Source organism: Capra hircus, chromosome 11 (genome assembly GCF_001704415.2).
Source record: "Capra hircus breed San Clemente chromosome 11, ASM170441v1, whole genome shotgun sequence".
Taxonomy (NCBI): domain Eukaryota; kingdom Metazoa; phylum Chordata; class Mammalia; order Artiodactyla; family Bovidae; genus Capra; species Capra hircus.
This window is the reverse complement of record NC_030818.1, coordinates 95,352,902-95,374,919: the sequence shown is the minus strand read 5'-3', so window position 1 is coordinate 95,374,919 and position 22,018 is coordinate 95,352,902. Positions and strand designations below refer to the sequence as shown.

The following is a 22,018-nucleotide window of genomic DNA, read 5'->3' as shown; positions in this document are numbered from 1 at the left end:
GGGTGCTAAAGATAGATTCCTACAGGGAAACAGGTGCTGAATAAAAGTCTCAAGGGTCTTGGGAGACCTGCCTATCAGCTCCATACCTTGGAAGAAATCTGTGACCAAGGCAGGCAACAAGCTAACAGAAATTCATATCCCCAGAACATTCTGATCAGAAGGAGTTTCAAACCAGAAATGCTCATTTCACAAGTAAGGAAATAGCTCCCAAGTAAACTAGTAAATGAAATAATATCACTGTTTATGACCGTCGATCTGCCTTCCAGTCAGTGAGGCAGAAATTTAAAAATCCACACTATGTCAGGGATGACTGCATTTTGAGGAGGGGGGAAAAAAAAAAACAAAAACATGCAGTTTCTGAGAGCACCTTGGATAAAGTGGTTAAGAGAAGTGTCCCTGAGGAGGTGATGCTGAAGTGGATCTGAAGGAAATGAAGGATGGAGCCAAGCAAAGGCTCAAACACAGAGCAGGCTTGGTGTGTTCCAGAAAAAGCAAGGCCATACTGGAGCAGAAGAGTAAAAAGAAACAAGATGGGGCTTCCCTTGTGGCTCAAATGGTAAAGAATCCGCCCGCAATGCGGGAGACCTGGGTTCGATCCCTGGGTTGGGAAGATCCCCTGGAGAAGGGAAAGGCTACCCACTCCAGTATTCTGGCTTGGAGAATTCCATGGACTGTATAGTCCATGGGATTGCAAAGAGTCAGACAGGACTGAGCAACTTTCACTTCACTTTATGAAATGCAAAGAAATCTTAACCTAGGAGAAGAAACAACACAACGTGGAAGAGGGAAGAGGGAGTGGCGGGTGCTATGGGACTTTGAAGGTGAGAAAAGGATGTGGTCTTAACTCAGGACAGCCCTGGAAGTTCTGGGCAGAGAAGAGACATGATCTAACTTCAGTTTGAAAAAGGTCCTTTTGGCAGCTCTACTGAGAATGGAAACCAGAGCAAACTGAGGTGATTTATGAGGTGACAATAATGGTCCAGGAGACAGGCAACGGTGGCTCAATGTCCATCAGGTGCCAATAACAGTGGTAGGAAGAGTCTGGGTATTTTGAAGATGTGCTGTGCTTAGTTGCTCAGTCGTGTCCAACTCTGTGACCCCATGGACTGTAGCCTGCCAGGCTCCTCTGTCCATGGGGATTCTCCAGGCAAGAATACTGGAGTGGGTTGCCATGCCCTCCTCCAGGGGATCTTCCCAACTCAGGAATTGAACCAAGGTCTCCCGCATTGCAGGCGGATTCTTTACCGTCTGAGCCACTGACAGAAGCTATAAACTTTGGGGGTGGGTTGAATGTGGCATGTAAGAGAAACAGGGCAGTCATAGAAGGGGCAAGAGAGTATGAGATGGTTGGGTGGTATCATTGACTCAGTGAACATGAGTTTGAGCAACTCTGGGAGATAGTGAAGGACAGACATAGTCCATGGAGTCGAAAAGAGATAAAAAAAAGAATAAAAAAAAAAAACGAAAAGAGTTGGATACAACTGAGCGATTGAACAAGAACAATAGATAAAGTTCAGAAAAGCTGTACACAATTATTAACTTTAATAGAACTATAAGCATTTGGAAACTATGATAGCCAAGTCCCTGTGCCCCATTCAACCTCCATTTATGACTAATCCATGCCAAGAATGCCCTCTGCTTTCTCTTCCCCACTTCCCTCCATTTCCTAGAAGCCTGCCTCACTGTGATCTGAGACAAAGCTCACTTCAATTCATCCAATAAGTATCCATGTGCTGGGTCTGGAGGCGAGAAAAACCAAACTAGTTGTCAGCTATGGTTCTGCTTGGGGAACTTCCAGGTTGAATGTGGAGGCAGATGTATAAATTTCATTCTAATTCAATATATTTGGGGTTAGAGAGAGGTTTGATTGCACAGAGATCAACAAGGGGAGGTTTTGTCCCAATTTACTCCAATGCTAAAGATTCATTAACAGAAACCCATAAGAGGCTGAGAGAAGGCTTCCTGGAGGTGACATCTGACAGCAACAAGGGGGCAACCTGGCTTTAAATAGAGCTCTAAGGCGTGGGTGTGCCTTTGTTAATGGCAGTGGAGTGACACTAGGGCACTGATTCATGCTTGCTGCTGGGGGCAAAAAATGCAACTGTTCAGTCAGAAAGCCTGAGCATTTTGCCTTGTGAAGTCCCCCCTTTAACTTTCAGGGCCAATTTATGTGTTCATTTCAACTGGGAACATTAATATCAATGATACTGAGCAGTTATGCATCAGGTCATGTGCAAAGAGTTTTACATGTCATCTTCCTGATCTTCCTAAACACTACATTTCACAGGTGAGAAAACTGAGACTCAGGGGGAGGGATTTGCTGAGAGTCAGCTAGCACTAAGCAACAGAGTAAGAATTTGAAACCGGATCAGGTTCACTAACAAAAGGCCATGAATACCTTTCCCCCTAAATAACACATGCTGTCATTATAGCTGTCTACCCCACCACTCCCCACCCACCATAGCCTTTAAATTCCTCCAAGGCAGAGGCCATGTTAATTCACCTTCTAAAACCCTCAACCTTCACCCCCTGGACCCCCCCAGAACAGTGGCACCCAGCTCGGAGTAGCCCAGACTGGGCAGCCTGCAAAAGTACCGAATGAGTGAACGAACCAATGAGTGGATGAATTCCAGTCTTATTGGTCAAATAGGTTGCCTCTCACCCCAGGGTGAAGTTTCCCCACTGCCCTGCAGGAAACAGACCAAATCTCAGTAATTTTCCAGGAGAAACATCAACAACCTCAGATATGAAGATGATACCACTCTAATGGCAGAAAGTGAAGAGGAGCTAAAGAGCCTTTATGATGGCAGTGAAAGAGGAGAGTGAAAAAGCTTGCTTAAAATTCAACAATCAAAAAACAAAGATCATGTCATCCAGTACCATCACTTCATGGCAAATAGATGGGGAAAAAGTGGAAGCAGTGACAGAATTTTATTTTCTTGGGCTCCAAAATCACTGCGGATGGTGAGTGCAGTTATGAAATTAAAAGATGCTTGCTCCTTGTAAGGAAAGCCAACACAAACCTAGACAGCGTATTAAAAAGCAGAGCACTCACTTTGCCAACAAAGGTCCATATAGTCAAAGCTGTGGTTTTTCCAGTAGTCATGTATGGATGTAAGAGTTGGACCATAAAGACGGCTGAACACCGAAGAATTGATGCTTTTGAATTGTGCTAGAGAAGATGGTTGAGAGTCCCTTGGACAGCAAGAAGATCAAACCAGTCAATCCTAAAGGAAATCAACACTTAATATCCATTGAAAGGACTGATGCTGAAGCTGAAGCTACAATATTTGGCCACCTGATGCCAAGAGCCGACTCACTGGAAAAGGCCCTAATGCTGGGAAAGGTTGAGTAGGAGAAGGGGATGATAGAGGATGAGATGGTTGGGTAGCATCACCGACTCAGTGAACATGAGTGAGCAAACTCGGGGGATAGGGAAGCACAGGAAAGAGTGCCGTAACTGCACTTCATGGGGTCGCAAAGAGTCGGATAGGATTTTGCGACTGAACTACAACAAAGTAATTTTCAGCGCGCAGGAGAGACAGGCTCATTGCAGGGCGGGACTCCGGCTCCTCGGGGCGGGGACTCGGCTCCTCAGGGCGGGACTCGGCTCCTCAGGGCGGGACTCGGCTCCTCAGGGCGGTGCGGGGGCTGGGTGGGCGGTACCAAAGCGCTCCAGAAGGCGGGGGGTGGGCAGGCTGGGCCCGCGTGGTAGTAGGGGCGGAGCCAGGGCTCCCCCGCCGCCGCTCTATTGACCACGCCCGCCGCCACCCGGCAGTAGTTGCGGAGGTCAGCCCCGCCCCTTCCTCTTTCCCTCCAAGAAGGCAGCGGAGGCAGATTCTACAGCCATGGTGAGTGTGGAAAAATCGGCCGCCATCCGCGTACTGTGGGGCTCAGGGGCCGGGATGGAGGGCGTGTGGCAAGACCTGAGACCCCATCTGCCAGCCTGATCTGTGGGACGCGTTGAGAAGTGGCCTAGCGCCACCTCAGTCTTCTCCCCACCTCAGGCCCGGGCCCCGAGAGGTATGCGCGCGCTCCCGGGGCCTCCGTCTTTCTGTCTGCGGAATGGGAGTAGGGGACCAGCCTCGCAGCAGGACTGGGCGAGGGCGCGTCTGCTGGGGTCTGGGTTGCCGTGCCCGAGGCGGGTAGTGCTGGGTCTCCAGAGCCCCCTTGGCCCGGGGCAAGGCGCTTGGCCTCGAGGGGCGGATTACGATGCAGGTGGAGGGGAGGTGTTTGACGCAGACCTGCTCTGTCGGGCAGGCCAAGATTAAGGCTCGAGACCTTCGCGGCAAGAAGAAGGAGGAGCTGCTGAAACAGCTGGAAGACCTGAAGGTGGAGCTGTCCCAGCTGCGCGTGGCCAAAGTGACAGGCGGCGCGGCTTCCAAACTCTCGAAGATGTAAGTGAACTGGCGGCCAGAGTACGGGGACACACGTAGGGGCCTTGAGGAGTTGTCCGTTTAACTGTCCTTTCCATGGCTCCGTGGGTCACAACGTGGCGCCGTTTCTATTCAGCCTCTTTAGGTGCCTCTTTCTCACGGCGAGGCGCTGGTGACCAGTTGCCCTTACCTGCTTTTGATCTGTGGTCCTTTTTCCTGATGTAACGGCTTGACTGTCTAGAGGAAGAATTGAGTGCCCCCGAAGTCCCGTTTTAACGCCTCCTCTGAATGTCTAATTGACCCCATTCCTCTATCTCCCACCAACACTTGAGGTTTTTCCCAAGCCTCTTTTACTTGGCTGAGGCATCCCTTGCGTCCTTTATTTTAGTTGTAGTGTAACTTATTGGTGTATGGGGGTCAAGAATCAAAACTTGAGAAAGGGACATTAGTTTGGAGTTAGTCAGCTGGAGCATAAACTCCACTTCTGCCACATTCTACCTCATGTGCAGATTGGTACACCGCCCATGTTTTTCTCCTTTCCTATAAAATTGGCCCCCAGTCATTTTATGGTGGTGCATGCTGAATCAAGACGATGTTTACAACCATTTCATGTCCTGTTCAGCCTGAGGACATGTTTCACTTATCCCCAGCTTTTTCTTATCTTCAGCCTTGTCCCCTCCCAGTGGCCCAGCTTGTGGCATGGTTCCCTCCAGTGAGCTTATTCAGATCCACATTGCTTAGGTCTTTTTTGTAGCCCTTAGGATATATGGCCAGGGATGAAAGGTCTTTCCTGGCTGCCCTTCACTTTCCCTCATTAAGCCTCACTGAACACCTCACAGCTCTTGTAAAACACTGTTTGTGCCAGCTGCTTCATGTCCCCTCTCCTTGGATGTTCATGTATTGTTTCTCTTGCCTCCAGAACACCCTCCTGGGCTGGGTTAGGCACCTCCTGGGTGAATGTGGGTGAGCTAATGGGGAATGCCCCTGCCCTGTGACATCTGGGTCAGGCCCTGAGATAGATACCTTGGGGAGTGCTGTGTGTCTTACACATCTTCATTGATTGTCTCTTGTTTTGTAGCCGAGTGGTTCGTAAATCCATTGCCCGTGTACTGACCGTCATTAACCAGACTCAGAAAGAGAACCTCAGGAAATTCTATAAGGTTAGTGGAGAAAGGATAACAGTGCTTGGCTACAGGGAGCAAAATTCCAGCTCTCCCTAGGCCCGAGAGGTGGTATGGTGAGCTCCGGCTGGGGTGCTTGGGACTGGGCTTTCTAGAGCCTTCTAGCGCATGGCATGCAGACTGCATGCGGCTGCAGTTGTCAAGGAATCGAAGGTGTGGGAGTCTGGGTAGAGTTGGATTTTGAATAAAACCTCACCAGCTGGGTGAGTTTGGAGAGTCTATGAGGATTGACTGTTTAAATGTTTTACTTGTCTTGGTGTGTCAGTCACCATCAAGTATCTGGCATTCTCATTTTTCAAATGAGGACCTCAAGACTTGGGTTAAGTTGCCTGGCATCACAGACATGCAATAGATGGAGTGACTGAGATTCCAACCCATAGGGTGGGGGTGGATTGAATGCTTCTGGGAGATTGCCACAGGTACCTGTCCCTCACAGCCTAGAGTTTTTAACAACTGTTTTCTGGGGCTTGTGCCTAAAACTAAACTACGAAGCTGAACCAGTGAGAGATTTTATAGAATGCGTACATACTCGTGGCTTCCCTGATAGCTCAGTTAGTAAAGAATCCGCCTTCAATGCAGGAGACCCTGATTGAATACCTGAGTCCAGAAGATCAGCTAGAGAAGGGATAGGCTACCCACTCTGGTATTCTTGGGCTCCCCTTGTGGCTCTGCTGGTAAAGAATCTGCCTGCAATGCAGGAGACCTGGGTTCAATCCCTGGGTTGGGAAGATCCCCTGGAGAAGGGACAGGCTACCCATTCCAGTAGTCTGGCCTGGAGAATTCCATGAACTGTATAGTCCATGGGGTCTCAAAGAGTTGGACACAATTGAGTGGCTTTCACTTTCACTTCATGCACACATTGGTTTACTACAAGGGAATGACTTGTTTGCTTGAGGAGGAGGTGCCCTCTGTCCGGAAGAGAGGATCCTGAGCAAGCAGAGCTAAAGATTTGGTTGAAGCTGCTGCCCTCAGGTGGGATTTCTTGGAGAAAGCCACATCCCTGCCATTAAGGCCTTTCCGCTGGTTAAAGCAGGCCCACCCAGATTATTCTATAATCTTTTAAAGATTACTGATTAGGGGGCTTTGACTGCAAAATGGCTTCACATCAACACCCAATTAGTGTTTGAATGACTGGAGGGTTTGACATGTCAAAGTTGCCACTGTATGCTAGGCTTGCTGCCATCCCTGGACCTGTGTACATTTGTGCGTGTTGGAGGGGGTGTTTCTGAGAATTGGGTCTGGAATGTTTATCAGGCTCTGAGGGAACCGTGTAGAGGTATGGCCTGGAAGAACTGCCTCCATGACCATCCAGTGAGTACACTCCACCATACAAGCCAGGCAGGGCTCCGGAGGGTAGAGATGAGGTCTCTGTGTCAGCACTTTTTGATACATTAACCTCTGGCCCCTGTGCCTGTTACATGGTTATAGTGACTGGAGGATTTAAACAGCGTGTGTGGCTATGGCTGCTTTCTTGGACAAGCAGACCTCTAGGTGCTTAGCAGATTGAAAGCAGGAAGCCCTGACCTGTATCAGCTGGTATGAGGGGTGTGGATGGGCAGACTTCAGGTTTTCCTCAGAGCTTGCCCTCATCTCCTGTGTAGCTTTTTCCCTGCAGTTCTCTGCCCCAAGGCTGTTCATAAACTGAACCCCATTAACTCACACCCACCTGCCCTGTGCCTACCCCTCCAGGCCGTTGGCAGTTCCCAGCCTGAGCTGTCACTCTCCAGGGCTTTTATGCCCACTCTGGCTTCTCGCTTTTGAGGCTGTTGTCAGTCGTGAGGTGAAACCTTCCACAATCTCTTTCCTCCACACCAACGCACCACTTGTTTTCTGGTGGGCTGGGAACTCCTTGAGCAGGGAGCAGGTCTCATTTGCGGCTAAGCCAGCACACAGAACAGTGCTTCGGATGAAAGAGGCCCCAAGGGGCCTTTGCAGAACAAAGGGGACCATCACAGCTGCCTTAGCCTAGACTGACAGGGGAGGGAGTGGAGTGAGAGCAGAGATGGAGAGATGACCCATCTCCTGTTAAAGGCCCGAGAACAGGAGCCAAGGTGGGGAGCTTTGCCCCTCATAGCAGGATGGCCTTGGCCAAGCCAGATCTTCTCCTTAGATGCATGTTTTCAGTGTTACTGTCACCACAGGTACCTAGCAGACATCTCCCCAACACACATTTTGCTCAAGTCACTTCCTCGCACCTCAGTTCCAACCTCTGGGGCTTCCTTAGGTATTGCAGTAGCTCCCAAACCCTGGTCCTCAGGTTCCCCTTGCTTTTCTTCACCCAGGGCAAGAAGTACAAGCCCCTGGATCTGCGGCCCAAGAAAACACGTGCCATGCGCCGCCGGCTCAACAAGCATGAAGAGAACCTGAAGACCAAGAAGCAGCAGCGGAAGGAGCGGCTGTACCCCCTCCGGAAGTATGCAGTTAAGGCTTGAGCATCCAGCTGTCAATAAAACAGACCACTGGCTGGCGTTGCTTTGTGTTTATAGGGGCTTCAGTTGTTGGGGAAGTGGCTGTGGTTACCAGGTGCCCGATGGATTCCAGCAGGCTTGCTGCCCTGGCCATAGGGATCTGTTGGGTGCTCTATTATGGTTACTTTGGGCCTGTGCCCCCTGGGCATGGAGAGGCAGGGGTAGAAGGTGTGAGGGCTATAGATGGTGATCTTCTGTTTGAGCAAGTCAAGGTGATCTGTGGTGGACTTGGCATTTTGTCTAATCAGCAGCTCCAGACACTAAGAGTTTCCCGTCTGGCATAAAGGCACAGGCATGGGCCACGTTGAGAACCCCCTGCCAAAAGCATAATGTTGGGCTCGGGGGGTGCAGGCCTCCCCAGCAGACCTTCCACTGCGCCCTTATTTGCTTCGGCCATGGACCTTACCTTCAGAGTCTCGGTGCACTTTCCTGTGTTGCAGTCCCAGACTTTGACCTGGAAATAAAAAGGTGAAGGGTAGGGAAGTCTTACAGGCTGGTGTCTTTGACAAAATTTTGTTGTCCGTGAGGTGTGTTTAACAAGGGCTGCGTAATACACAGACATTCAGTGCAGTATTTTCTTTGCCCTGAAGTTGAGTCAGAAATGTCAGCAGTACTAATATTTGGGCCAGTGCAGACATGAGTGCCAGGCATTAGGTACAGAAGTGGTTGGTATCTGGGTTCTACCCCTGGTAGCCTACTGAGGGCAGATAGGGAAGTGGACATTTCTGGACCTGCTCAGGGCTCTGGGAGGGTGTGGGGTAGGGGTTGGCAGGAAGGAAGGCCTGGAGGGGTTACCATGTGAGAGTAGCCAGCGCTGGCCAGCTGCTGCCCATCGGGGGAGAAAGCTATGCTCTTCACCCAGGTGATGTGGCCCTTGAGCTGGATGAGCAGGCTTCTGGTTGAGGGCTTCCAGATGTGAATGGTCTTGTCCCAGGAGCCAGATGCCTGGACAGCAGACAGCTCTAAGCATACAGGTTTGGGGACTGCATCCTCTGCCCTCTAAGTGGCCCATGACCCTCAGAGTTGCAGTTGGCAGCCACCCTGGAACTCAGGCAGCCCAGCTCACCAGTAGGCCAGATGGTGAGTAGCACAGGCAGCTGATGTTGCCTCTGTGACCCTCCAGCTCCTGGTGGAAGATCCCAGGGGTCCTTGCCCGGAGGTCCCACATGCGGATGGTAGAATCCCAGGAGCCAGTGGCCTGCAGACAGCCGCCCTGAGTGTGGAGCCTGCTTCCTCAGCTGGCCACGCCCACAGGAAGCAGGCACCATCTCACCTGCAGAATCCCCATTTTAGGGAGGGGACAGGCTCAGAAAAGCTAAGTCAAGTTGTGGGATTTTAACCACTCTGGGCCAAATCGGGAAATGGGGCTGGGCTCCCGGTTGCCTCATCTTGTTGGGGCCGGGGCAGAGGTGGCTCACCAGGCAGTCTGAGCTGGGTGCGAAGTCACTGCTCTGGACAGAATCTCGGTGTCCCACAAAGTGACGCAGCACCTGGCCTGACTGGAGAAGAGAGCCCTGAGCTTCTGAGAGCTCCACCTCGGATAGGTCAGACCCTGTGTAGGCCTGCCTGGGTAGTGTCATGCCGTATAGGGGTTGGAGGGGCTTCCAAGGCCTTGACAGAAGAGGGGGGACTTCATGGCAGAGGAGGTACAAGGGTGGTTGGGAGGGGATCTGGGGAGGTGGCTGCAGCTAGGTGCAAGGGAGTGGAACACCAGGTGTGCACATGGACAGTGGCGAAGATGGAACCACCTTTCCCAATTGGGAAAGGGTGACCAGTGTGAAGGGCCTCGGGATCCCAGGCCTCACTGGCTGCCCCTCCACATACCTGCACCTCCCAAAGCATCACCCTCTTGTCCCAGCCACCGGAGGCCAGCTGCTTTGAGTCATGGCTGAAGCTGACGGTCTCCACACTCCGCTGGTGACCTGTAGACACCCGCCGAGAGTCGAGGTGGCACAGGACACAGCAAGGTCTGAAAGGGAACCCAGGCCTGGCTGCTTGGCTCCCAGTCTCCCCCCAGCCCACTTACCCTTTAGGACCTGCAGACACTTGGCATCTGCGGCATCCCACAGGCGGACAGTGCGGTCACAGGAGGTGCTGGCAAAGAGGCGGCCATCAGGGGAGAAGCGGCAGAACCTCACGGGGCCTGGGGTGGGTAGACATGGTCAAGGAATAGGGTACTACCCTCCACCTCCAGCCCTTGCAGTCTAAACCCCTGCTGATTTCTTCAGTTTCACTGCTTGCCTCCCTTCACCCTTCTAACCCTTACCCTCCAGCCAGCTGGAAAATTCCTGGGCTTCTGTGCCTTTGGCCTGAAATGGCCAACTTGGTTTGCCCATCTGGAAGAACAAATAAAAGCACCTCCCAGAAACTCCTTTCAGCCCAACCTAGGTTCTACATTATCCTCTTGGAGCTCCCCAGCCCCTGGACTTTGCCTAGTATAACATGAACCAATTTGCCCTATAACTATCAGATTTTCCTTGTCTTTATAATTTACTGAGTTATTGGGAGCCAGGCACTTTACATTAATCTCATTCTATAGGATAGTGACTTATCCCCATTCTAAAGAAATAAGAGGCACAGAGAAGTGACAAGACTTGGCTTCGATCATAGTCAAAAAAGTGGGTCAACGAATATAAAGGACGTTACGCCAAGTGAAGTAAGTCAGCAAAAGAAATATTGTTATGATTCCACTTACACCAGGTACTTAGTTAAACTGGAGACAGAAGTCAGAACAGCGGTTGCCAGGGGCTGAGGAAGGGAGAAATGAGTTCGAGGGGTACAGAGTTGTGGAGACCAATTGCACAAGAAAGTGAACATAATGCTACTGAGCTGTACACTTAAAAATGGTTGAAACAGTGGCTGACTTTATTTTCTGGGCTCCAAAATCACTGCAGAAAGTGACTGCAGCCATGAAATTAAAAGACGCTTACTCCTTGGAAGGAAAGTTATGACCAACCTAGACAGCATATTAAAAAGCAGAGACATTACTTTGCCAACAAAGGTCCGTCTAGTCAAGGCTATGGTTTTTCCAGTGGTCCTGTGTGGATGTGAGAGTTGGACTATAAAGAAAGCTGAACACCAAAAAATTGATGCTTTTGAACTGTGGTGTTGGAGAAGACTTGAGAGTCCCTTGGACTGCAAGGAGATCCAACCAGTCCATCCTAAAGGAGATCAGTCCTGGGTATTCATTGGAAGGACTGATGTTGAAGCTGAAACTCCAATACTTTGGCCACCTGATGCGAAGAGCTGACTCACTGGAGAAGACCCTGATGCTGGGAAAGATTGAGGGCAGGAGGAGAAAGGGGACAACAGAGGATGAGATGGATGGCATCACCGACTCAATGGACATGGGTTTGGGTGGACTCTGGGAGTTGGTGATGGACAGGGAGGCCTGGCATGCTGCGGTTCATGGGGTCACAAAAAGTCGGACACGACTGAGCGACTGCACTGAACTGAATGTGGTATTACCTAGATTTAAGTGGTAGGATTTGAGTCCAGGTCTGTCAGTCAGGCTCGGACCCAAGGGACCAGCTCCCATCTCCTTGCCCTCCCACCCCAGCCCTACTGGTGCTTCTTGCTGGGACGCCCAGCTCAAATGCTGGTAGACTGCGGAATGCAGAACAGGTCAATGGGCCTCAGTCTCCCAATCTGGGCTGAAGAGCCTCACCTTTGTGGCCACGCAGTCTCCACAGCAGCCTCCCGCTCTGGGTCTCCCAGCCATATACACAGCCGTCCTCGGAGGCTGTGAGCAGCCTCTGGCCATCGGGAGAGAAGGCAGAGGAGTTGACCTGGAAGGAAAGTACAAAAGGCCTATCCTGGGGCAAGAAACACTTTCTGCTCATGCCTAACTCCAGACTCCTGAGCCAGCCCTAAACACTGCCCCAAGAGCCTGGGTCGGAGCTTGGACTTCAAGCTTCTCAACAACCAGAACCCAGGAACCACTCTGCAGTCGAGTCAAGAGCTTGGAGCCTTCTCTGCTGTCTTGTAAAACCAGAGCCTGAGGCTCAGAGCTAGCCTTCTTTAGAAGCCAAGATCCCGTTTTAGAACTGGAGTCCAGAACTAGCTTAAAATCTGCTCTGTGCCCTGAGTTCCCTCTTAAGCCAGAGTCCAGAGAACACTGGAATCAGCTAGGAGTTTGAACCCTCTCTGGAACCACAGTTTAGAATTCTAGACCCCATTCTGCAACCGGAGCTCGGGGAACACTCGAGCTCCCGAACCACGCAGAACCAGAAACTACTCTAAAGCCAAGCCCAAGGTCTGTCTGGGGAAAGGTCGACAGAACCTCACCTCCCCGCGGTGCCGGCCGAAGAATTTCACTCTCCCCACGGCCAGCTTCCCTCGGGGCCTGCTGTTCATGGACCTGAGGCTTCCCGCCCTGGCGGGCTCCCTCCTAGGCGGGCGCTGGTCCGGCCTGCGGACCTGACTTAGGACAAGGTGGAGGGGAAGGGGGAAACTGTGTACAAGCGGTCTCCATGGCAATCGGGGCGGGGCACGCAGCCGCTCTGGGGTCTCTGGGAAGCCATGAGAAGGGAGTCTGGGAGAGACTGTTCCCAGCCCGGGAGAAGTGGGACAGCAGCAGGCTGGACCGCCGATGGCTCCAGGAAGGAACTTCCGTGCCCTAACCGCGGGCAGTCGGACTTTGGGCAGCTCTGGCCGCGGGGCGGGATGGCGCCCGGCGGCCGCTAGAGGGCACGCCAGCACCACATACCGCGTCAGCCTCTGCGGCTGCACCGAACCCAGGCGCAGTGCTAAGGGCACACAAGCATGTTGGAGAGGATCCTGTTTCCCCATCTGCCCAATGGGGAGTCCCATCCCTGCCCAGGGATCCAGGCATGACACAAGACAGGTGCCCATGAGGGCCCACTCTGGACCAAAGACCCTTTTCCTCCAGGAGTGGCCAGTACTGGGGCTGAAATGCTCCCATGTAACCGCTGGAAACGATATGATATTTAGATATTCATCTGGGCCCTCCAGGATGTGGAGAGCCAGAGGCAGTATGCAAAGCACAGGACATTAAAAAGTGAAGTCTCTGATAACATTCCTAGCAGCACGAAGTGTTCCAACTGAGGACGTGGAGGGAGGCCCCAGGAGTTGTCAAGATCCTTGTTGGATAGCTCAGCTGAAACCAGAAAGAACAGGACTTGCTTTCAATGTGCATTTTTCAGATGAAGAAACTGAGGCTCCAGGAGGTGGGGGGACTTGCTCAAGGTCACTCAGCCAATAGGAAAGGAATTGGGACCTCATCTCATGTCTCTCTGACCCTGAGGCCTATATTAGGACCACCTGCCATGAACTCCAGTGGCCTCACAGCAGATGAAGCATCTGACTCCTGGTACATCTGGGAAACTGGCCTTGGGGGGGCAAACTTGGTCCAGTCATCCAGCATTTCCCTGGCAGAGCTGGGGGCAGAACCCAGCCCTCTCCCCACGGTTGGACAGGGGTGGGACTAAGATACCCCACTCTCCCACTTTCCAGTGGCTCCCTGAGGGTGCGGCTGGGGCAGCTGGGCTTTGGGAGTTTCAAACTCAAGTGAAGTGTTCCCAGTGGTGATTCACACCCCTCCCCCCAGACCTCTTTGCCAGAAATTCTTCTCACGGAGATCTGCTGTTCTCCTGCTCTATTTTAGGTCCTAGACAGTCAGGCGGACAAGGGGGCGACAGTGGTGGCTTTGAGGCTACCCCACCCCTACTCTAACTCCCAAAGGACCCAGGTCAGTGAATTGGCTCCCCAGGGACTCATCTGGTCCTACAGGGCCACCTCTGGCCCAGCCCCGCCCCAGCTCCAGACTTGGGTCCTGAACACGGCTCCCCCACCACTGACTTCCCAGACCCTCTCCTCCCTCTCTCTGCTTAGGCACCCTGCAGCCCATGCCACAGCCACCTAGTTGCTCCTGCTTTACCCGAAGTGCCCAGAAGCACACGTTCCTGAGCTCAGCCCGTCACTCCCAGAGCGCTCTGGATAGACCTTGTCCACCAGGCCCCGCAACCACTCAGCCTGTAGCAGTGTGGCTGGGGTTAAAACATTTCTGCTTAACCCAGGAGTCTGTGGTTGGAATCACCCACAGTGAATTCCAGGGCCCTTGGACCAAGCATCATATCCACCTCTCCTGCTTCATTCTGCCCCTGTTCCCCGACCCCCTGGCCCATCTAACTCCCTGAACTTATCCACCGGGGGCCCTTCTCCTTCCCTGCATCCCACCCTAGGCCTGTGCACACGGGGTTTCCCACCCTCTTGGCCTGATGCTTCCCTTGGGCTCATTGCTTCCCCTGGATGGACGTCCTTTGCCCAGCTCCCAGACTAAGTCAGAGCTCCTGCCCCAAAGATGGGGCACTAAAGCCATGATTCTGGGTTAAATCCAGGTTCCTCCAGCTACTAGCTCTGCAACCTTGGGTAAGCTAACTGGTCACTCGGTGCCTTGGTTTCCTCATCTGTGAAATGGGAGTGCTGGCAGTGGTTGCCTTGTCGGGAGTTGGTGACATGGTACCTGTTAAGGGTGCCTGGTGTGCAGAAAGTGCTCAGAGAAGGGGAGGGGGACTTGATATCCATCTTTGTCACTTTAGCTTCAGATGCTTTAGGCTAAAGCTCTGAATGCCCTTTGTCATGCTCCCAATGCCCTCAGTCATCACCTGAAGGGCCCACAGCCCAGGTACACCTCATGATGTAGGGGAGACCTTGTAATCAGGAGCTGTCTGGCTTCATGCGCAGCAGGGGCTGAAGGTATGGCAAACCCTGGGTTTGGGCAGGGGCTGAACTTGCAGGATGTGGTCTGTGGCAGCATGGGAAAGGAGCGGGCATGAGGGGGTCACAGTTATGGTGGCAGCAGAAGTATTTCATATTTCACTGGCTCAGTGGGATTGAGTAACTCAGAATCTAGCCTCTCCAGGAGAGTCTTGGGGGCCACTTTCCACCCTTTGGCTGTCTCTTCCTTCTCCAAGAGCCTGCCACGTTCTCTTCTCCCTCAGCCCCAACTGCCTGGGGCAGGGGGCTCTGTGCTGAGCTTCCCCGCTCTCACCCCATCTCCTGAAAATAACCCACAGTTCTGGGACCGGATTTACTTCTCTTCACTTCCTCCAAGTACCAGCCTTCCCAGGCTCCTTAGTTCCTTCTGAAACTGCTGTAGATACACAGTCATTTTAAAGAGAAAACTGGAGATTCCGAAAGGAAAATGACTTGCTCAAGATCACACAGCTGGAGAGTAGTAGAGCTGAGATTCAAACCCATGTCCAATAGCCCCTAAGCCCCCAGCTCATTTCTGGCACCAGACGCTCTTTCAATAAAGTTTGGGGAGCCTGGGGTATGAGTCTCTGCCCCAACACCCAGCCCTCACCCCCTGTGAATGAGATCTCACTATCCTGCAGGACAACCTCTCCCATTGTGGTGTTAGAAAATCCTCAGTGAGTCAGAATCTGCCTTGTACCGTCTAACAGAGTGGAAGATAGGCCCGGGCTGCATCTCTGCATTTCCACTCCCAGGGACACATCCAGTGCTGTTGGTACTGTCGTTCTGGAAGGCTGGAAACGACCTGAAGAGTCATCTGACAAAACGCCCAGCAAAAAAGCAACACAGTAGAAGGCACTACAAGGAGGATCCCCCTCATATAAAAATCGACACACTAAAGACTGCCTTCCATTTCTCAGGCACACATCCATATGCACTGGAACTATAAAGAAAAGCAGGAGTAGGCAACTCCTAGCCCTCCAGAGGGGTTGACTGTGGAGAGAAGGCGGGAGGGACTCAGCCGCCTTGGAGAGCACTTGCTCCTGTAATATCTGGGATTGAAGCTGGGCAGTGGGCACCCAGGTGTCCTTTGGATTATTCTTTAATAACTGGCTCTGCCTATTTGACCCTGCCCACCTTTCCTGGCTTCCCTGGTTGCTCAGTGGTGAGGAATCTGTCTGTCAATACCGGAGACATTGGGGTTTTGATCCCTGGGTCAGGAAGATCCCATGGAAAAGGAAATAGCAACCCACTTCAGTATTCTTGCCTGGGAAATCCCATAGACAGAGGAGCATGGCAGGCTGCAGTCCATGGGGTTGCAGAGTCGGACACAGCTTAGAGACTAAACAACAACCACCACCTCTCCTGCCTTCTCCCGGCTTCCTCACCTTCTCCCTCACTTCTTGTCCCCATCACCCCCAGTCCTGAGCAGTTTGGTGGATTATGCGGTGTCGGGGCTAGTATGAACTTTCAGACAGTGCCCCAGCAAGCAGAGAAAACTTTTGTAGCAGTCAGGAGAGAGAGGTGGAGAGTCAGATGTCCTGCTTCCTGCAAGCTTTCCAACTCCTAGCTCCAGTCTCAAGGCTGCCTTGTCCTAAAATACACCTGTTTCCTTAAAGTACATTCCTTTTTTTTTTTTTTTTTGCTGAGTGAGCACCAGTGTGGTTTAGGTTATTTGCCACCTGAAGGGCTTTGATTAAAATATCTCTGGAATTTTCACAGCTGGTGCCCTGATGTTATGCCTTTGGGACCTCCTTTCGGGGACTCCCTTGCACATGGGGATCACCTAGGGGCGATCAACACCTTCCAGTCTCAGTCCTTTCCCCACAACCTGGACCACCCTTGCTGGAATGCACCATACTTGTCATGGTCCCTCCTAAAGTGTGTAGGCCAGAACAGGAAACATGCTCTTTGGCGGGGCTGACAAGTGCCAAGTTGAAATATACTGTCATCTCCAGTTTTCTCAAACTCTCGTAACGCAGCCTGCCTTACTAGAGTCACTTGTTTTCAACAGCTACTCTAATCTGGTGACTCACTGTGTTTGCAGTGGGAGCTTTTTCCCATGAACAACTCTCCAGCCAACCCTCCCTCCCTGATCTGCTACTTGCACAATGGATTCTTCGGAAACACGAAAGACCTTACGTTACGCTGGCTAAATGTCGTCTTTCTGGATCTCATCCAGCAGTCTGGTCTTGAAAGCATTGTAAGTCTGGCTGCCACTGCACAAAGCATTAATTCTGCCACTGTGGCAGCTGCGAGCTTTATGAGTAGGCCTTCTGTGTTCTGAGTCCAAACTGTGAACATGATGGTCAGCGAGATAAGGATAAGGACAGAACCCTGTGGTCTATCCCTGGATTCTCACTTTTCTGGCACCCATCCGCACCCATCACTAATGGGGGAGACCCCGCTTTCCTTAAAGGCAGATTTGAGTGGAGAGGGGAGCGATGTGATCCTACCTCTACCAAAGTTCTCTGGTTGTAAATAACAAGAACCATCAACTACCAAAAGGGACCATAGGAGAACGGGATGAATGGCAAGGTTGGGGGGAGTGGTAAATCAGAGGGAAAGGATAGGAACCAGGGCCAAGAATTCAGGGTGAAGCCTGGATGCTTCCAGGTCTTTGGAGAAAGTGACTGACCCAGCGTGCCCGCTCCTCTGCCAGTGCAGGACATCTTAACTGTCAATCCCCACGAGATTTGGACTTCCATCCCCACCTCCACCCTTCCCTGTTAATCAGTAGGGGAGTCTCCAGATTGGTTTAAAACCAGCTATGCACCTATAGGCTCAGGGGTCAGACAGCTGCTTTCAAATCTGACTTCACAACCTACCCGCTGTGACCTCAGGCAAGTTGCCTAACGCCTCGGTGTTTCCTTTTCCCCACACTTAGGAGGATGGTTAATGCTCGTCTTGTAGGGTTTGCTTTGAGGCAGACCCTTTGCATGTATTGCACGCATGTGTGTTCACACACGCAAAGTGCTTGGCATAGCACCTTGTGTACAGTAAGTGCTCTGAGTTGGTCAGCTGTGTTACTAAAGCAGTATTGCGCCATGAGTCCACATTTTCCCGCTGTAGTCCCAAAGATAGGTGATGAGCTGTCAGGCCTTACAGAAACCCAGGTGTATCTGGATTGGGTTATTAAAGCATCCTGTTATTAAAGCAGAGAGGCAAGAGCAATTTGATTGAATTCCTGGTGACCCTTGCTGGCATTTCTGGTCACACTTCCTTTTCTGAGCCCTCTCAAAGCACTACCAAATGATCTGTCCAGAAGTGTTTGGCAATTAATGATGGGCTAACTGGCCTGTGATTGGGGACTCACTCTTCCTAGAAAAGTGGGACTTCTTTTTCCTGACTTCTTGCCTCTGTAGTGTTAGTCACACCTTCCACTGGGGCTCTCTTGGGGTAGTTTGCTAGACCTGGAGACTTGGTCTTATTTAGTTACTTTGTAATATTTTTAGTGTGGATTTTCTAAGACTTTTTTCCATTTGGGTAGCAACGTGACCTAGGCGCCAGAAGGAACCCGAGAATCTCAGGGGGCCTGACCACCACCCACTGTCCCCAGTGTGGGCTGTGACCTCATGCCTGCTTTCCAAGCTCTCAGGTTCAAGGACGCTTACCCCCAGGCCCTGTGGGCCTCTCCCACATTCCAGTGACTCTCACAGAGAGTCCAGTGACTCTCACAGAGAGGGAGAAACCTCTGGGACCCTGGGACGAGCCCCAGGGAGGTCTCGAACTCACCACCCTCCTGATGCCAGACCCAGACAAGAACGGAATGTAGCCAGCAGGGCCTCAGTGACAAGCCCTCCTGGCTTGTCGAGTCTCGGCCACAGCCCAGCCAAAGAACAGTTTTATGGTATTTCATTTCTTTAATTTCTTTTTCATTTTTCTTTTAATTCTTAAAACATCCTGGACACAACAGTGTTAAAAGGACTCGACTGAGGACAGGACGGCCACTCATTGTCCCAAGCCCCCAGTGTCGCAGCCACGGTTACTCCTCAGGTGAGGCCTGTGCTTGCAATTACGCCGATTTGGGGTGGCACGTGGTTCCACCACGACTCCAGAGTTGTTGCTGAGGTGGAAGGGGCAGGCCCAGGTCATGAGGCAGGCACAGTACATTGAAACTGGGTCTGACTTCTCTGCGCCTTTGCTGGGCCCTGTTACATCTCTAATCAGCTTTATTCCTAGCACACGAACCAATGTTTTTAATTTTTTAAAATGCTTCAAAATACATGCTGACTGCAAAATATGGGTATGTATATGTATAAGACATAAGCGTCCGCCTCACTTCTTACAAGGATTGGTTGTGAACAGTTTAGGGGTGGGTGTCCTTCTAGTGACTTCTCCTCTGAACCCTATTTTCCCTTTGTAAAGTGTAAACAGTGATGCTTGGTCCAAGGGGTTCTGTGAAGGGAGGTGTTGCTCATTTCAAAGAGGCAAAGTAAGCAGAGTGCCCGGCCTGGATCTAAAATATAACAGGTGCACAGGAAATGCTGCTTATTTCTCAGTGGTTACCAATGACTCCTTGTGTGATTGTGCCCCTTCAAGCCTCAGTCACCCCCTTTGGTCTCCCCAGCTTGCAGCCTGTGGTCAAACCCCATTTACTGCTCTCTTACTGGATCCAGAAGAAATTAGTTCTGGCCCAAAAAATCAGGGGAGAGGTAGAGGAAGGGATGAAACTCTCAGAACTTAATGGCCTCCTTGGGGTGACTGATCTCACTCTGTCTTCAGCATGGGGTACAATCCCATTTTTTGCAGGCAAGGAGACCAGGGTTGGAGTGTGGAAGTGACTTAGCCAAGACCACCTGACTAGTGGGCACAAGAGCTAGAATGGATACCAGGCAGGTAGGTCCCTTCTGCCAAGCCACTCTGATGGCAAGTCAGTAATTCAGTATCCTAAATCCCTGTATTCAGGGTAGGCCCAGTGGAGATCTTGAAAATGCTTTTTGAATGAAAGAATAGGTGAATGAATGAATCACGGCTACAGTATATAAATCATATATAGTTACCATTTGTACAGCTTTGGTTTCCTTTTCACATCCCTCATTTCACATGATTTTTTAACAGTAATCCTACCTGCTAGGAAGCTTCACCTCTGTTTCACATATGGGGAAATAGGTTTGTTTTTCCTTTTTGGCCCCAGGCCTTAGCATGAGAAGGAGACAGAGATGGAACTCATGCCCAAGTTGTCTGAAGTCAGAGGCCACGTGAGCTGTTTCCGCTGGCCCCTCTGCCCTCTGCACAGTGCCGGGGCCAGCCCTGGGAGCTCCTGAAAATGGCATAGGTCAGGGCTAAACTAAGTGCTCACTAGATGTTGAAGCACTAGGTGCCTGCACTGATGCCTGAGGGATACAGGGCTTGTCTGCTCAGGACCATGTGAATGATGGGCTTTGGGATACTTGCCCAAATTCTCCTGGATGCCCATCCTATCCCAGCTGGGTTTGGTCTCCCTGGAGCCCTGCATAGGAAGGCTCCAGAAGAAGTTGACACCCAGCTCTGGTCTCTCTGTGTCCTTCCTGGCTCTGAGGGAGAAGGGTTGGAGGAAAGGGTGGGGCTTGCTCAGGTCCTGAGGCATCTGTGAAGGCGGTTGACCAAGGTTGGCATCTAGTGGACGAATTCCCACCTCCTGGGGTTTTGGAGGGACATGACCTTGCCCTGAGAAGGAGCTCAGGAAGTCAAAAATGAGGGTCCTAGAATCCTCTTCCCTACCAGCTCTGGGAGCCCTGGGCTTGGCCTCAGGGCAAGGGCAGCCTCCGCCTGCTCACCCTCGCCCCTTTCCTTCCTTCTTTGTTTTTGCCCTCCACCCCCATTGCCTTCCTCTCACCTGCATCCCTCCCTCTGGCTCTTGCTAAATCCTGCCCCTCCACCCACTGAGCCTGCTACCTGAGCTCTGCCAGGCCTGAGAGCTCAGGGAGGAGGGCCTGGCCCCCTCGGGCCATCAGGGATATCTTCTAGGCAGGTTTCAAGGCCTCTGGAGTTAAGGAGGTGTCTGCCAAATGCAAAACAGGGAGAGGATCTGGGAGGGGGAATGGGGTGTCCAGGGCCCTGGACCACCTGGGGGGCATCCACAGGAAACAGGAATGAGAGCTGAGAAGAGGTGAGGAAATGCACCTTGAATGCCAGGCTAAGGGGCTTCACGTGCCCAGACCAGTGGTTCTCCAAGTAGATGTCATGGAACCCAGAGGGTACAAGAAGGAGCCTCAGAACTCCTTGGAGGGGTGAAAGACCAGGAGGAGGAGACCCAGGGGTGGAATTCTGGGCCCCTGGCCCCACTCCAGCCAGAATGACTCTAATTTCACAGTATTTACAGACTGTGCTTGGGAAGCAGTGAAAGGCATTTAGTGGGACGAGGGGGTGACCCACCTGGGCTTTAGGAAGTGAGTGCTGGCTGCCAGAGAGGAAGAATTGGGCTCACACAGGCCTCCTGACCTTTTCTCCTCACGGCACCAGGAGGTAATAATAATAATAATAATAATAATAGCAACCCGATCATCACAGTGCCAGCAGGTGCCAGGCTACGCACACTGCATTAGCGCATCAGGTAGAGTGGGAACCTGTCCTGGTGGGGAGCTTGAGGGCTCGGGAGAGGAAGAGACTCCAAACCAGGGTCACCACCCAGCCTCAGGGGAAGAGTCAGGATGCAGACCCGGGGTCTGGTGTACCCCGGAATGCCTGACCGCTGGGCAGCCCAGAGCAGCTGTGGAGCAGCTGCCATGGGATCCGATCTCGGCTGGAGCCCCCTCTGCCCACCTGCCCTCCCAACTGTCTCAGCCACACCTGGCACCCATATACCCTGTGGAACTCTGACCAGCCTTGTGCTGCCCTCCAAGGAGACAGCTGGTAGGCGGGGATTGGGAGACATGAGTAGGGTGGGGGCCAGAAAGCAGGAGCAGCTCTGGCAGGGCAGGGAGAGACTAGCTGCCTCTACTTGCTGTGTGACCTTGGGCTCAGCCTTGTCAGGCCTCTCTGGGCTAGGGCTGCTCTGAGCCACCTGGAGCTGGGGCTTCAGGGTTAGCTACAGGGAACTGATGGCTTCCTGGGTTCATCTGTTCATGCCTGAAACAGCACACTGGGCTCCACAGGACACTACCACATCCTTCACCCCACGGCCAGAGTGCTGGGAGCTGACCGCCCGCTGGTAAGATCCCAGGCCAGTGTCTCAGCTTCCTCATCAGTACATTGAGAGGGTTGGTGACTGGATGCCCTGCAGATAGCTGCTGCCTCCTCCACTTGGGGGCTATTCACAGCAGCTGCCCACACTCCCAGCCCGCTCCCCAGGGCC

The 22,018-nt window shown here is 52.1% G+C and overlaps 2 protein-coding genes across 2 annotated transcripts; one reads left to right on the top strand and one right to left on the bottom strand.

Annotated features, from left to right (window-relative positions):
* On the top strand, positions 3,701-8,028 carry RPL35 (ribosomal protein L35). Its single transcript, XM_005687128.3, has 4 exons — positions 3,701-3,851; positions 4,261-4,397; positions 5,455-5,536; positions 7,840-8,028. Exons 1-4 carry the CDS (start codon positions 3,849-3,851, stop codon positions 7,987-7,989), a joined length of 372 nt encoding a protein of 123 aa, XP_005687185.3. The 5' UTR covers positions 3,701-3,848; the 3' UTR covers positions 7,990-8,028.
* On the bottom strand, positions 8,109-12,430 carry WDR38 (WD repeat domain 38). Its single transcript, XM_018055756.1, is given in 9 exon segments — positions 8,109-8,340; positions 8,432-8,479; positions 8,821-8,970; positions 9,092-9,223; positions 9,444-9,524; positions 9,850-9,947; positions 10,052-10,168; positions 11,693-11,813; positions 12,313-12,430. Coding segments are annotated over 9 exon segments (924 nt in total). The 5' UTR covers positions 12,382-12,430; the 3' UTR covers positions 8,109-8,232.

What these genes read in the sequence shown, in the direction of transcription:
- RPL35 (XM_005687128.3), top strand. An exon ending in GCTTCCAAACTCTCGAAGAT is followed by an intron (nt 4,398 to 5,454) that starts GTAAGTGAACTG and finishes CTTGTTTTGTAG; the next exon opens with CCGAGTGGTTCGTAAATCCA. An exon ending in ACCTCAGGAAATTCTATAAG is followed by an intron (nt 5,537 to 7,839) that starts GTTAGTGGAGAA and finishes TTCTTCACCCAG; the next exon opens with GGCAAGAAGTACAAGCCCCT.